Source organism: Pinus tabuliformis, chromosome Q (assembly GCF_031772625.1).
Source record: "Pinus tabuliformis cultivar Carrire ecotype Pingquan chromosome Q, CPIR1, whole genome shotgun sequence".
Classification (NCBI taxonomy): domain Eukaryota; kingdom Viridiplantae; phylum Streptophyta; class Pinopsida; order Pinales; family Pinaceae; genus Pinus; species Pinus tabuliformis.
Genome location: NC_142296.1, coordinates 620,040,793 through 620,056,231, shown reverse-complemented (window position 1 = coordinate 620,056,231; position 15,439 = coordinate 620,040,793). Strand labels below are relative to the sequence as shown.

The 15,439-nt window shown below is 35.3% G+C and overlaps 1 protein-coding gene across 12 annotated transcripts; it reads right to left on the bottom strand.

Moving 5' to 3' along the window:
- Positions 1–978: 978 nt before the first annotated feature.
- LOC149220968 (heat shock protein 90-5, chloroplastic-like) lies at positions 979–15,173 on the bottom strand. 12 transcript variants are annotated; one of them, XR_016249326.1, is made up of 9 exons: positions 14,574–15,156; positions 9,169–9,368; positions 7,786–7,863; positions 7,133–7,384; positions 6,933–7,035; positions 5,378–5,420; positions 1,601–1,658; positions 1,415–1,507; positions 979–1,243 (listed from the first exon to the last, which is right to left on the bottom strand). XR_016249326.1 is itself a non-coding variant. In XM_089384965.1 (9 exons), exons 5-8 carry the CDS (start codon positions 7,852–7,854, stop codon positions 1,440–1,442), a joined length of 492 nt encoding a protein of 163 aa, XP_089241091.1. In that variant the 5' UTR covers positions 7,855–7,863; positions 8,297–8,389; positions 8,515–8,879; positions 9,169–9,368; positions 14,574–15,151; the 3' UTR covers positions 979–1,243; positions 1,415–1,439. The 12 variants fall into 12 exon arrangements, 10 of the variants coding, with proteins under 10 accessions (XP_089241091.1, XP_089241089.1, XP_089241092.1 ...); XM_089384965.1 differs by lacking the exons at positions 1,601–1,658; positions 5,378–5,420 and adding exons at positions 8,297–8,389; positions 8,515–8,879 and having other exon boundaries at positions 14,574–15,151; XR_016249325.1 differs by lacking the exon at positions 5,378–5,420 and having other exon boundaries at positions 1,601–1,687; positions 14,574–15,154.
- Positions 15,174–15,439: the final 266 nt, after the last annotated feature.

The window sequence follows — 15,439 nt, the reverse complement described above, 5'->3', positions numbered from 1 at the left end:
TGAGCTATTTTTATGCCCATTTTTGCACCATTTTTTGTGTCTACTTATGTGTCCAATGTTGCACCATTATTTACGCCCACTTTTTCATCCAATTTTGTATTTTTTTGTGTCTAGTTTTACATCGTTTTCACCATCCAAATTTGCATCTTTTTTTGCCTCATTTTGTGTCCACATTTGTATATAATTTTGTGTCTAAGTTTGAGCCTAAATTTGCATCTGATTATGCATCATTTTTTACATCCAATATGGCATCCTTGGTTTCACCTTTTTTCAGCTCCATTTTGCATCTTGTTTTATGTCTTTTCTTACATCCTTTTTTTTTCCTTTTTTGCGCCCAAGTTTGCATCCCAAATTTAAACCATTATTTGCATCATCATTTGGCATCTTAATTTGTAACATTTTTTGCTTCTTTTTAGCACTCAACTTTGCATCTTATTTTACATCTAGTTGTATATTTTTCTTTACATATATGACCGCCTTTATAGATTCATTTTACTAATTTCAATTGCATAGTGAAATATATCATAGTTTCTAGATATCATTAAAGAAGATATCACAATTCAAAATCATTTGTAAAGAAATTTAAGGGAAATTGACAACATCCATCCAAGAAAATAACAATGTCATCATATACAATGATTCATTGACAATTTTCAACACATGTATAAAATAGCAACATAATACTAATAAGATCAGTATTATATTTAATCAAAACAATTAAAATTCAAATATGATTAACAGATCAAAATATTTCATGAATATAATTATTCTATGATAAATTAACAACATACATCCAAAGATGGTAATATCACCATACATTATAATTCTCTATCAAAATAATGATGATACTTTCCAATATAAATCAAACAAAAATATAATAATAATAATATCATCATCATATTTAATCAAATCAAACTCATCGTATGATTATCACATCAAAATGTTTCATTGATATAGGGTAAATTCAGAACACCCATCTAAACATAACAATGTCATTCTACACAATAATTTCTTCATCAAAAACAATGCATGTGCATGCCTAGCTACCACCACCAAGATCATCCTCATGATCATCTTGACCATCCTCATTAGTCTCTTCCACATCATCACCAACACCACAACTGTCATCATCATCTCCTCCTTCACCACCATCATCCTCATCCTCATCATCTCCTGATATATGTTGAGCATAGTTTGGATCATCATCGTGATCATCGTCTTGGCAATCATTACCTATAGTATTCTGGCAAAAAAATCAATATTACATGTTAGTATTAATTACATAACACAACGCATATTTTTGTTATACAATGCTAACCATAAAATGAGGTAAGATATAATATCTAATAGTACTAAAAAATAAAATGAAAATACAGTTCAAAAGTATATTGGAAATCCAACTAAGATTACATACCATAGAGTCCATCCAAACAACAAATTCAACCCATCTCTTTTGCTGCAGTGCCTCCTTTTCCAAATGATTTGGAGGTCTTCCATATTTTAGTTCCTGCCATTCAGTAAATAGGGAGAAATTAGATAACAATGACTTTCTTCTAGTACAAATTTTATTAAAAAAATATCAAATGTTTAATATACTTACAAAGGTTGTTATCAGTGCTTTTAAACCTTTCTGGCCACTACGATGAGTGACTTTTGTCTTGGTTAACCTCGCCTTGGATGCCTTGTCCTTAAACATAAACCAATTCAATTTATTTTCACACAAATACACGTTTAAGATACTTATAAGTATTAATACATTCTAAATAACGTTTAATGAAAAATTCAATCCCTGAATGCTTTCATCGCGGACCTTTCTTTGTGCATCCAACTTCTCATATGATTTTACAAGTTCTTTCCATAATTTAAAAGGTATGTCAAATGGTCTTTGTTTCAGTGTTTGATCTTGAGGCATTTTTTTAATTTTTCTTGTTTGGTTGCAACGAAACCTCTTACTGTTGAGCAACATTTGCAATTTTATCTTCTTAACCGACCAACCAGTACCAAATTCATTCTCTATGTCCTGTACCACCATCTTTTTTAGGTAACTGAGCACAAAGGAGTCATAGAGGTAATAAGGAAAACTTCCATGAGTCATTTCAATAGTTACACAAAACCAGATGCGACGAGGGAGACAAAGATAAAAGAAATTCCACTCTACAAACTATTACCTACGAAAATTTCACAACTGAAATTCTATTGCGGCAACCAAAATTAATTCTTCTAATTGTTAATCACTTTAGTAGTTTATTGCTACGGTAACAACGAATTAATCACACTGCAATCTTCACAAAATTAAACATTGTGGAAGATAAACTGGAAACTGAGAAAATACTAGCATACACAATTATAACATCGTTATTTTTCGACAAAAGTCCCCAGAAAAACCCAACTTGGGAAAACCGGTGCAGCAGCGGAAGGTTTTTATTATTAAGCAACAGTGAGAAATTTCGAGTACAACTCGATGTTGAAATTTGCTAATGCTACAAAGAAAAATGTTGGTAAAAATATTGTGAGGAAATTTTTTCATCCCCACAAGCAATCCTGGCTCAATCAAGCCAATCGAACTAGCTCTCCAACGCCTCTGCACAGGCCCTACACCAACTCTACGCATGCCTGAAACTTGCTGGCCTGGAACTACCTCCGATTAGTTTCTAACTGATTGTCATTGGTCTGGAAGCCTCTGGCTTGGCCCTTTGGAATTTCTTTCGGCCACTAGCACTTGCAACGACCCTTCCTCTAGCTAAATTGAATTTCCCTCTAGAGACGTATGCGCAGCACTTGTGTCATCCTCTCTGTGGCTATCTCTGCGTCTCTGCAAGCTACTCTCAGGATCTATAAAGTTTCCTCCGAACTCACTGTCTTTACCTCTCTCTGTCCCTGCTTCCCTTCTTTGACTCGAACTCTACTAGCAAACAATTGTTGCTCTCTAGAAAGTCAAACTACCCAAGGAAATCAATCTCAAGTGTATTCCTCCATTTACCCATCGACTTCTTCCTATAATCTCTAGTTGGGACTCCAACGGCCAAGATTAAAACTTAATCAATGACTAAGATTATTTCCTAGTCGATCAATGTGAGTTTCTAGAAAAATCTCACCTTCCTGAATTAATTACTGTTAATTAATCATTTTCCCTAAGACTTAGGAAAAATTTAATTACTGATTAATTAACTTAATTAAGGCACTTCTAGGTGGATTTTCCTAAAACTTTTTTTGGGTTATGGAGTCCTAGTGTTTCTTAGCCTCTCTGACAACTTCAGAGACTAGAACACCATCCGATGCTACAAAAACTAACATTACCCACCAAAGTGGGTGCCCCTATAGGAGAAAAAAATTCTCCCAATCTTCACATCCATCTGACCAACCATGTAGCCACTAACAGCCACCACTAGCTGACAATCTGCCATTGTATCCCCACCACTTGCATTAGTCATATACATTCTCACCCATCCAACGAAAACACATGAGCGAAGGTTTGCTTCCAATCAAAGGCTAATTTATTCATTTTGCAATTTGGTGCTTATTCTTGTTTGTATTTGGGCATTTTATATGTATTGTGGGATGACCTGGAAGAAAGAGGGGATTTGACTGTGATCTTGTTCCCTCACCTTAAATGGGGGGGGTTAATCTTTGATCTTAGTCCAATGGGGCCTCCCCTAATGGCCCAATGGGTATAGGTGGGGTTGATTGAGATAACATTGTTCCATTTATCCCTATTCCATACTTTCCACTTTTCATCTTACATTACAAGCCCATGTTCCACCTCCATTCTTCAGGTTCCATTGACCCTTAGTTTTCTGGGATTTGACACCCATACATCTACATACCTAGGTTGGGCCCGAAACTTTACCCTAAGAGGTTGATGTAGCTAAAAGAAAAAGAAAGAGCATATCATGGCCACAAAATAAAATAAAAAGAATATCAAAATGCCAACCCTCAAATGATAATTCTAGGAACCGCAGAGTGATATTGATGGATATTTGAGGGAAAACATTCAAATAATGATTTTTAAAGGCTTTTACACCACACTTGCCACCCAAAAGCCTCAACGCATGCCACATGGAGCTCATTTATTGGATGACACCAGCCTTTTGAGGCCTCACTGCTCACACATGTGGGCTCTCATTTGCTTTATTGTCTAAGCTATATGGGTTGACTTGTAACCCAATGCATCATTATGATTTTACTTGTCTTTTAGGGGCTTTTAGACTAAAAATTATACTTGTCCTCTTGATATAAATAAAGGAAAGGATTTTTTCATTTGTCATCATCATCACTTGTGAATTCAGCGTCTCTACTTGAGAATTTGAGCCTCTTTTCCTATTGGAGAGATGTGATCTATGGAGAATACTTTGTATTGGAGCTATATTCTTGTCTTTGGAGAAGTTGCCTTGGATCAATGATTGGATTGTACATGCATATTGTCTTGCAAGTGCTCTTTTATTGAAAAAAATTGATTTCATGTCTAATATATAGAATAAATCGGTGATCTAGATTAAATATTGTGCCTTAATTTTGTTTAGTATCAACTTTGTGGATGCTAATTCATATTATTGCATGCATTACTCATTGTATGATATGTGAATGGAAAGCCCCTTGGTGATCTTACATTAGCTCTCCCAAGTGAATTTTGGTCCCACATAAAGAAAATACTTAGGGTTATGATGTTAGGGCATCAAAATATCCTTACTCCTTTACAAGTTTTAGCCAACCTAATGAATCCATACACTCCATCAACACTAGGACTAGGCATCGCCCATCCTTATTTGGTGATAAAGTCAATTTTCATCCATTAAGTTTACTTTCTCTCTCTTACCTATCTTGGTCCTCTGAATGGCCAAGCAACCAACTAGGGCTCTCAGTGACAAGGAGAGGGAATTTTGGTCATGGAAAGTCTAAACATCGAGGGTTGAGTGGTTGCCACAAAATCATTCCCCTTGGTGGGCATTCATTCTATTTTTATGAATAATCTCCCTTACCCTAGATATTTTCCCTAGTGTAAACCCTATTTTAGTTATAGCTTCAACTTGGGGGCCTCTTGAGGGTTTCGTGTGCCTTAACCTTGTTGGAATATGTTGTAGGAAGCCCTTTCTTGGCATCTTGACCTTTAGTCATCCCAACTCTCAACCTAAAAAAATCAAACCCTAGGTCTTATGTTGCCCTAATTTGGCCTTTTCAAGGAAAGCGAACTTCTTCCTCTTGATGCCTTATGCCTAAATTGTGCCTTTCCCTTGGAGGCCTCTTTGTCACCTTACACCTCCAAGCTTAGAACACCTATTAGGTGACTTATTATATATAGGGACTCCTCCCATTGGTGAAAATCCATAATGAGCAGGGAGTTTTGGTTGTGGTGACAATGGGCCGCCACACTATTGTTGTCACTTAGTCTAGTGCATTCCTTGTAGGGTACCCCTCTCCAAGGCCTGATAGATTTTGCGGCAACACAAACAAAAGAGGTTAAAAGACAAAAGAGGCTGCAAAGGCAAAGACCACTGCTTGCCATTGTCATTGGCCTAGCACAGTCTCCAAAAATTTTAGAGATAGTTGTACAAGGATAATAATAAAGGTTGTGATGCCTCTGAAGAGGGATTGAGTGCATGAAGTATAATAGAGGTGTTAAATAGTATACTCCATGGAGGAAGAGAGTGCTCAGACACACAACAAATCGATAGTATTAGTAATTATATGCATATCAATAACAACAGCATATTTCTCCCTGTAATACCTATGAATGTTCCTACTAAGAGCCAGATGCTTGAATGTGCATTGAGAGGCCAAGAGGGGGAATATCAGTGATCAATATGTGTGCATGAGGATATGATATGTGTATTAGAGAAAAGAAAGAAATATTTCTGAGTGAAACTGTGTTTGTATTTGTGTGAAAGCAAGCCTCTTCATTGGTCAGAACAGCTAGGGATAGGATGTGTAAATGATGTATGTTCATATGATAGAGGTTCTGCATGTATGTGTATGCCTTGGTTATGTACTGACCAACCATTGCAGGTTTGTTGCTGAGGACATGGTACAAGGTCCCAGCAATGAAGAATGTTGCACTGGACACCAAGGACTCTTACACAACCTTTGTCTGCAGGTAAGAATAAATTCTGCTGCAAGAAATAGTGAGCCATTGGTGCCCAAAGAGGACATGAAGATACCTGTGAGCATGTGATGTGGGCATGCAAGCACACAGAAGAAAAGAGAAAACCAAGCTCACTTCTTTTGAAGTTCAATATTTTTCATAACACGTACTCAATCAGACAAAACATAGGACTTAGACCATATGAATAAATGTGGACAAGAACAAAAAAAAGATTTAAAATAAAAAAGACAGCAATTTTGTTCTAAAAATATCCAATCCAGACATGCATGCCTGTTCTCTTTGAAAATATAAAAAAGACAGCAATTCTGTACTCAAAACATCCAATCTAGACATGCATGTCTGTTCTCCTCTGAAAATAATAGATCTACTTGCAAGCAAAAATAATGATCACTCAAAAGCAGAGGATGAAAATTATAATAATAATCTAATTTTAAGATGTATGAAACCCCCTTGTTTGTGGGACAAGTGACCCATCTCCATGCAGTGATTTGACTGCTAAAGTCTACTGAGGTGTACATACTCTAACCCCCTGTGGTTTGACTTTGAACTTGTGACCTCTTACAAGGAAGCACATGTTATCAACTATTAGGCCCACTCAAGATGTACAAAACATAGTTTTCTCTGATGTCAGAAATGAAATTGACAAATTTTGCTTCATTTAGGGTCATGTTTCTTCTGCAACTGATGGTCAGAGAGTTGCTCTTATTCATGGATAATTTTCTACCACATTCATTGGCATGCTTCTTCAGAATGAGACAGACTGTATAGAACTTCCCAGACTCTAGTTATTGTGTTCCATCATCAAGTATATCAATACAACATACAAATTACTTACCTAGGTCCAGGTCTTCTTTTCTAATATCAACAAATTTTTTGTCTTTGTATGTCTGAAGATTTTTAATAGCGACCTCATCAATTGGGTCTACGAGATAGAGGACCTGTAAAGCAACACAGTACAATGCAGTTGTCACTTTGTATGTACTATCAAGGTACATGAAATATATAAGTCATTTATGTGGAAAAGTAAAATCATACCTCAATATCCTTCTGAAATTTTTTTTCCAAAAATGGTGCACTCCTGGCACTTTTAATGCTATCTGAAGCAATATAAAAAATACCATTTTGTTTTTCAGTCATGTTTTCAATATAATCATCCAAGCTAATCATCTCCTCATGCATGGATGAGAAGAACCGTAAAAGAGGAGCAATCCGTTTATGATTATTTGAGTCTTCGATACAGCCCAATTTGATATACTTTCCAAAGTTCTCCCAGAAGTTCTTGTAATCCTGCATTAATAATCCAAAATAATGTAAATTCCTTTTACAGAAGCTTCAAAACGCATTCACTCAATCAACATCAAAGAATATGACAAAAGACAATGCAATAATACTTCAGTTTCATTAAGCTGACAAGAATCAATCAACATTGCTGTCACAAAACATGATTTCCATTTCTGAGAAGAAAGTTCAGGAACATAAAGATGTAAGGAATCTATAAACAACTCAAATTATGGCATAGATATTAACTGGATTCTACTAATCTATGAAACATAACTCCATTCAAATAGATAGTGTTTAATGAGAACCTCACATTGAATTTAAGGTGGAAAGTAGGATAGCATAACAATATTTCTTGGGCCATGACACGGTTAATAACTTTCCTCTAAATTTACAGGTTGTGGACTTACATCTTTATTCTCACTTTGCACAATGCCCTGAATCATATCAAATGTCTTCTGTACAAGACGCATCTTCATTATACGAACCTGACATGCACATTCAAGGATTTAGTCACAACTAAACTTAATTAGTCAAATGTTCAACCGAAATGCCATTGCATCAAACATTTACTACTGCTAAAGACATGAAAGCAAATAATCACAATATCTTGTAGTTAGACTCGTTGAAACTTCAAATGGCATATGACTTGATGTAACAGCAATATAAAATCCCTACCTAGCTCCAGAACAAAACATTTACCATCTACAACTAAATCAAACATAAAGACACAATCCATATTTTTCTTCTTTAAACCCACGAAATACTTGGAAACCAAAATATTTCCAACATAGAAGCTCATATTAATGCTTGCATATCAATATTATTCAAAAAAGTACCAACTGAACTGCATATTAAATCTTATAATTTAACGTCATACAATGGCATATTTGAAAAGGAAGGTGTGAATGAGGAACTTACAATGCGGCTTTCTTGAAGGATCTCCCTGGAGACATTAAGAAGAAGATCATTTGAATCGAAAACACCTTTAACAAAGCTCAGCTAGCATGGAAACTACATACAGGTAGAACATATTTTGTTCAACATAAGCACCAGATACCCTCAAATGAGACTATAATTTTTGGAGGAAACATTCCAGGAGTGAAGTAGTTGCAAAAAAGACAATCAATACAACTTACCAATTCACCATTAAAGTCATCAGAAATAAAAACACGCTTGACATATAGACGAATGCTCTTAGTCTTTGGATGCATTATATCCTCAGTGCTGAGGGGAGCCATACCAGGGATGTAAAGGACACTTCTAAACTCTACTTCACCCTGAATTCAGACAGTATGGGGCAATTTGTTGTAATAATCTTTCATACACCGATTACGTGAACCAAAAGAAGAAATTTTCTTTATTAAAGATCTCTGTACATCTATCCAAAAGGCCATACCTCGGTTGTGAAGTGAGTGTATGTCAAAGGATCTAGAAATTCATTGAATGCCTTCTTGTAAAACTCATTGTACTCTTCTGATGCAACCTCTTTGGGATTACACATCTAGAACATGAAAGTTAGAAAGACATAAGGCTAAGCCCCAGAGGAACAACTAGAGATTGACATGGGCCATGCTTCTGCTATATATAAAGGATTCAGGCATGCAATATTAAAATGAAATAAAACAGAATTTTGAGTTCATAATTAGCCAGAAAATATATGAAATGGTTGTTCAGAATAAGATAACACCCAATGCATCCACAGGGTCTTCTAGTAGCAATAAGCCCAACATTTTTCCCTGGTGGTGCATCCCAATGTACAGTACTAGCATGATCAATACGTTGATGATTACCTCCACCATGAGGATGCCCAACTCGATTCATCGCCACGCCACGAACCTTGGGCCAACAGTTTCTTTTGACCCTATATTTGTGGTATGCATTGTGAGCCTTAAGCATTGGTTTTTTTGTTCTTCCACCTCCATCAACTTGACCAATCATAGCTGTACAACCACTTGACACAATCTTCTTAGCTCCAGAGGGAATCTTCACCCTGAAAAATGAGACAATTAGAGTTATCCCTCCCGTCATATAACAAAATTGAAATTCAACATAGAACCGAGATTCAACATACAATCTGAAAATAAGACCCCAAGTGACCTGTAAAGTGTGATTAACATGTTTCCTATAAATTTTAAGAATCATTAAAATAATTATTTTTTCTTTCTAATATTCCCATTCAGATAACATAGATCTATGGAATCATGATAAAAGTTAAGCAGTCCCACTCCTCATTCTCATGTTTCCACTACCAAATATTCTAGCTTAAAGTCATTTAAATAAATCTGTTGATGTTGACTATGTTGTTTTTGCTATTCATGGTGTTATAAGGTAAGACAAAGCACCGCATCAGATCATGTTCTCTTATTTTGAACTCCATTTTTCTTACATGCCACCTTGCATATCTGTTATTCATCAAGATTATGGGCATGGCACTTCCAATAAGGTTATGTAAGCTGATTCTTCTATTACTCATGTAAATGTTCTTCTAACTGGTTAAATGTATGTGTAAAGCTAAGATAGGGCTTTATTTGACCTTTTCCTATTGCTCATTTTTCTTGCAGTGTTTACTCCACGATCTATTTGAAAAAATAATATGTATCAGCATATTTGTGGAGTCAATTCTTGGCTATGTGGCTGACTAGTCATAATCTAATCCATCAAAGTCACCCAAGGATTGTTCTTGGCCCCATCCACATGAAATGGTTCCTTGCAGAGTCAAATAGCCCACAAGGAGCACATGTCAAAAGCAAGATTCAAACCTAGGTGGAGAATACAACTTCTAAACATCCTAGCTAAAGCTTGTTAACTTGTTTGAAGCTTGTGATTATGCTTTCACACATAGAAAACATGTTACATTATGCATCAAAAAGCAGCAAAACCAAAGACAAACAAATACACAATGTAAAACTTAACTCCAAAACACATGTTTCATGTAAACTTGGTAAAATAAAATCAACAATTTGTTCAATTTTTAAATAATGCTATAATTTCTTCTTCTTAATTTGTTGTTATTCATTCTAATTATAGGGTAGGACACCATGTATTGGACTTGTATTTTTCCCAAGGTATATTTGGTTCCTTCCACTAAACACACTCGACTTGTTTACGATGGTTCTATTTGATACTATTTTAGATAATGACTTTTTTATATGAATTCTTCTCATTTAACTTATTTTTTACCTTACACGTTCGACTCTCTCCCTATAGAGAAACCATTTCTGCTTTTGCTACATTGGATAAGATACTTATGAAGACGTTCTTCGACTCCTTACAAGTTGTTTGTTTATTTCTAGGATTCTCAACCATGAGGCCAATCCCCTTCTCTAGGGTTTTCATGCATCATTATGGTTTGAGTGCTTGGGGTTATTTTAATTGGTTTAATCAAGCCTCCATATGGATAAGCTTCCAAACTAGCTTTCCAAACCTTCTCCTTATTACAATGCCTAAGTATTTGTATTAATAAAGATTACAACTAGTTAGCTAAATAATTATGTCTCTAAGAGTATTCTTAATTTTAGCTGACTTTTAACTCAGGATTTGTTCCTACAATGGAAATTTTTGTCACTTATTATCTTTATAAAATAACCCTATAAGAAAGAATTTTAATCCCTTACTTCTGTTGGAAATTATCAGTACATAAGAACTCTTTTATAAAGTGATATTGACCCTACTGTTAAAATCTTTTCTCGTTTAAATTATTACAGGACTTTTTCCTTCCCTTAGTGGGATTCTTGCCATTTTATCATTGTATTAGGTTGAAGACATTGTATATATTTCATGTCAGACGAAATAAAATTTGTGCGATGTTTCTTACAATACATGCCCTTATGCATGATCGAATGCCATATTACTCGTTTTTTTTCTTTTTAAAGTATCAACCCATTATAATCGTTTCTTTTCTTAGTAGTAAGAAATATGGGTAATATGTGGTAATGCATCTCTTCGGATATTTTGTACTATTTATTTTTCATGTTCTATTATCTATATTGTTATTCATTAAATCTTCACTCTAGAATATTTATTTATCTAAAGAGATATTTTAGACTTGTTTAGAACATGTGTTTATTTGTAATTACATGTATTTATTTGTAATTATTAAGTTCATTCTCGAAAAAGGGCAAACTGACTGGTAAATTTTCACAGGTGAACAGAGGGCGAAAATAATTGAGAAAAGAAAAATGATCACCAAGAAACGTAAAAAAGAGTAAAATGATAATATATTATTTTCATAGAATCAACATAAAACATAATATAATACGAAAATTGTTGTTGGACGTGTTGCTAGCTTTTTCGTTGTCACTGATTTCCAGCGAAACAACTGATGGAATGATGGGCAGATATGGCTGCACAGGCAGCAGAATCATGGGCAGTAGATATAGATAGTCGAGCTTCAGTCGACATAGTTTACAGGGAGCCATGGGCAGAAGTGGAGGCATCAACTGTAGAGGAACCACCGGATAAAAGGCATCGTTGAAGGCAGAGGCATCGATTCCTTATCTGTTTTTGAATTCTTGGACATAAATATCTTAAACCATGTTTTCATCAAATATATCAGCGTAAATTTTTTATAAAAGAACCATGAAAAATAGATGAATACCATGACAAATTTTTTGTCAAATATATCAAAATTTAAGATAATATAAAAATATCTTCACAAAAAACTGTTAAAAGGTTGAAGACTCAAAAGAAAATTTAGTTCATGTGTCAAAAGTTAAACTAATTTAATAGACTATTCAGAAATACTCTGAAAATTAGAAAGCAATGGATTATGAAATTTAAAGAACTCATCAAAACCGAGAAGTACACCCAATACTATTAGAAATCACGAATGTAATTATTATTATTTTCCTGAAATCGAATGTACCTAAAATTCCCCAGCCGAACCTTCTTCAGTCAATCGTAGGTGCAGGGCACAAACATTGTGATCCATTGGCAAAACGTAGCACCCGTACACAATTTCTGAATCCCTTTGGTGGAACACGTCTATGCATCATTGATAGTTTTTTACCACTTGGAACTGCAATAATGTTGGTTAAAAATTTATTCCTTAAAAGAAAGGAATTATAATGTTCGATTAAATTTAAATTGAATTTAAGTTAAATAAGAAATAAAAGGGGCAAACTTTCATATTATATGACCCTTCAATCAAGGAGATGCCGGATAAATTGGTGCTTTCTGGTCAACTTTTTGATAGGGTTTTCAATTAGAAGCCCTGTTCTAATTTAAAGAGGGAAGCTTCACCCTGTTAGTGCTTTTAGAAGCCCAGAGGTTTCGACAACCCATATTCTGTTAATGTTTCCAGGTCTTGGAATCTTTCTGGGCTTCGACGTTATCTATGTCCTTCTAAATCCACTTAGTTTTTTTTTGGGTTTGTGTGGCTGAAAGTTTGACAGCTTCCCTTTACCTAAAGCTTCGATAGTCCTTCCTCATCCTTTTGGGCATTTGAACTCCATATGGTCATGCTCACAAAATTCTCTGATACTGCAGTTTATCAGGATGCCTCTTTTCTCTGAGGAAAAGAGTAATTCTTGACGATAGGCTTTCTTCGTTTAGATCAATGTTTGCACATATCTAGAAAAGGAATTCAACTTGTGTTCCATCGTTATCCTAGTTGGCTTAATAAAGCCAACTGGTTAGAAGAACGTCATCCTTACAATTCGAAAGTTCTAAGGAAAGGGTGGTACTACAATCTGATTCAGACTAGAGTGTTTATGGGTACATCCAATTTTGGATCAAATATCCAATGCTGCATAAGAGTCCTGCCCTACCGAGGTCCTTTTGCCATCTTATATTTGAGAAGGATGCAAAAATCGCTAAGACAACAAATATTTCCTGCAAGGGAAAGCTCGATCTCCCTGGCTTTTGAGCTTAAACAATGTCTTTGGTAATTTGAACCCCCCAGCCTCTGACAGCTTAAAATAATATATGTTCTGAAATTTGAAACCGAGGTATTCAAATCTGATCCCAACTAGAGAGCGTATGGACAAATCATTCTCAAATCAAACCCAATGATCCAATACTAAAACGAGAGCCCCTCCTTACAGAGGAACCACGAACCTTTGAAATCCATTTTGAGAAGCATGTGGAAGTTTTTGATCCATAAATTTGGCCAATAAGGGAAATCGCAACCCCTCCCGATAGCTTCCAAGTTATGTTTTTGCAAAACCGCCGAGGTATTTTCCGATGGTAAATACACATACTTCCCTCGGTCTAGATAAGGGTTCATCTATATGCTTAATATTAATACAGATTTTTGGCGCCTGTGTCAATTCTCTAAAACTACAGACCTTTGAAAATCCATTTTGAGAAGGATGTAGAAATTTTTAATCCATAAATTTGTCTCATTTTGAGAAGGATGTAGAAATTTTTAATACATAAATTGGCCCAATAGAGAAATTTGAACCCTTCCCGATAGCTTCCAAATTATGTTTTTGCAAAGCCGCTGAGTTATTTTCGGAGGGGAAATACCCATACTTGCTTCGGTCTAGATAAGGACTCATCTATCTGCATAAGATTAATACAGATTTCTGGCACCTGTGTTGATTTCTTGAAAAAGCTAGACCTGGATGGGTCCTGGCCTAGGATTCCTGACAGCTTTGCTTAAAATAAAAGCCATCAGCCCCTCCCCCGATTCAACCTCAGTAAATATCCTCCTGAAAGATACAGGCAAATCCATCACACCGCCGCTCTTTTCTTCTACCACTGCACTGCCTCTGTCGGCAACTTATGAATTTAGTATCAAGATAAAGCTAGTGTCAACATTATTAGGCCCCTTGAAATATAGATCGATGTTTCTAACTTTCGATTTGCTCACACATATTCTCGTACATACCTCCTTAATCCCAAATTCCACCTTCTTGTGCACTTTGTTACATTAATGGTCATACCACTCCTTACTGTCTAACACTTGCCGAGTAATTGGTGGTTATAGATTTATGTATAATAGGATTGAAAAGGCGAAATGAATGGCCCTAACATGGTCTATTTTATCTGAAAATAGGGTTTCTAGGGAAATAGGCATGGTCTATTCTATCTAAGAATAGTGTTTCCAGGATTTTTCATTCTTTGAAATAGAATAGGATTTTTAAGATTTTCATATAAAAGTAAAAATGATGAACAGATTCTTTAAAATAGAATACAACTTCTAGGATTTTCTTCTTTTAAATTAGAATAGGGCTCTAGAGGGAAGCTTCACCTTGGTAGTGTCGTTATCAATATTGTGGCTGACGACGATGTCTTAGTCTCCAAAGCCCTAGCAAACCTCCAAAATAGATCTCAAAGGCAACAAGTTACCCACAGTCAAAATGGCCTTCTTTCCGCAATAAACAAACTGTCCCGTGTAAATACCTTCGGTAACTAATAAGAGCTTTTTTTTATGCTTGTAATGGAATGGGTGCCCGAAGGTCACTTTGCAGAGGGGAGCGTTGCGGCCAGGGTCATGCATTACGTCCGTGAAAATTACCCTAATGTACCCATTATGCTTGCCATAGTCGAGGCTTCCCAAACGTGCAGGTCCCTTCCTATGATGGGTGTGGAATCTGAGCATGGAGCCTGCTCCTTTTCTCTGTGCACGAATAGCGCGACCCATGTTTGCAGACCAGAGCAGATCACTACACACGGAGTTTGGATCTATTGTGCCTCCGAAACTGGAAATAACAGATATGGCTATACATACAACCTATAGGTTTACAGGAATAATTTATTGTGTGCCTATAAGGAAATTCGGTTGAGAGATTATGCTATATCCACATGGTTAAACCCTTGGCCGCTAAAGCCAAAATAAATGGCCGCCCGATAGCAAAATCTGAGTTGTGAAGTCAAAAAATTCTATGTGTAATGGAAATTAATTGAAATTTTAAATATATTTATATTAAAGAAATTTTATATATTTTAATATTTAATATTTAATTATTAAATTTAATAATTTAAATTTTTAATAGGTTTATATAAGATGAAATTTAATATCTTTTCAATATTTCATATTTAGATTTACATTAAAGTTTTAAATTTTGAAAATAAAATAATTTTTTGGAGGGAGGAGTGAAATATGGTTTTTTTTGG

What these genes read in the sequence shown, in the direction of transcription:
- LOC149220968 (XM_089384963.1), bottom strand. An exon ending in TGCAAAGTGAGAATAAAGAT is followed by an intron (nt 7,385 to 7,785) that starts GTAAGTCCACAA and finishes TTATTAATGCAG; the next exon opens with GATTACAAGAACTTCTGGGA. An exon ending in AATTTCAGAAGGATATTGAG is followed by an intron (nt 7,036 to 7,132) that starts GTATGATTTTAC and finishes GTTGCTTTACAG; the next exon opens with GTCCTCTATCTCGTAGACCC.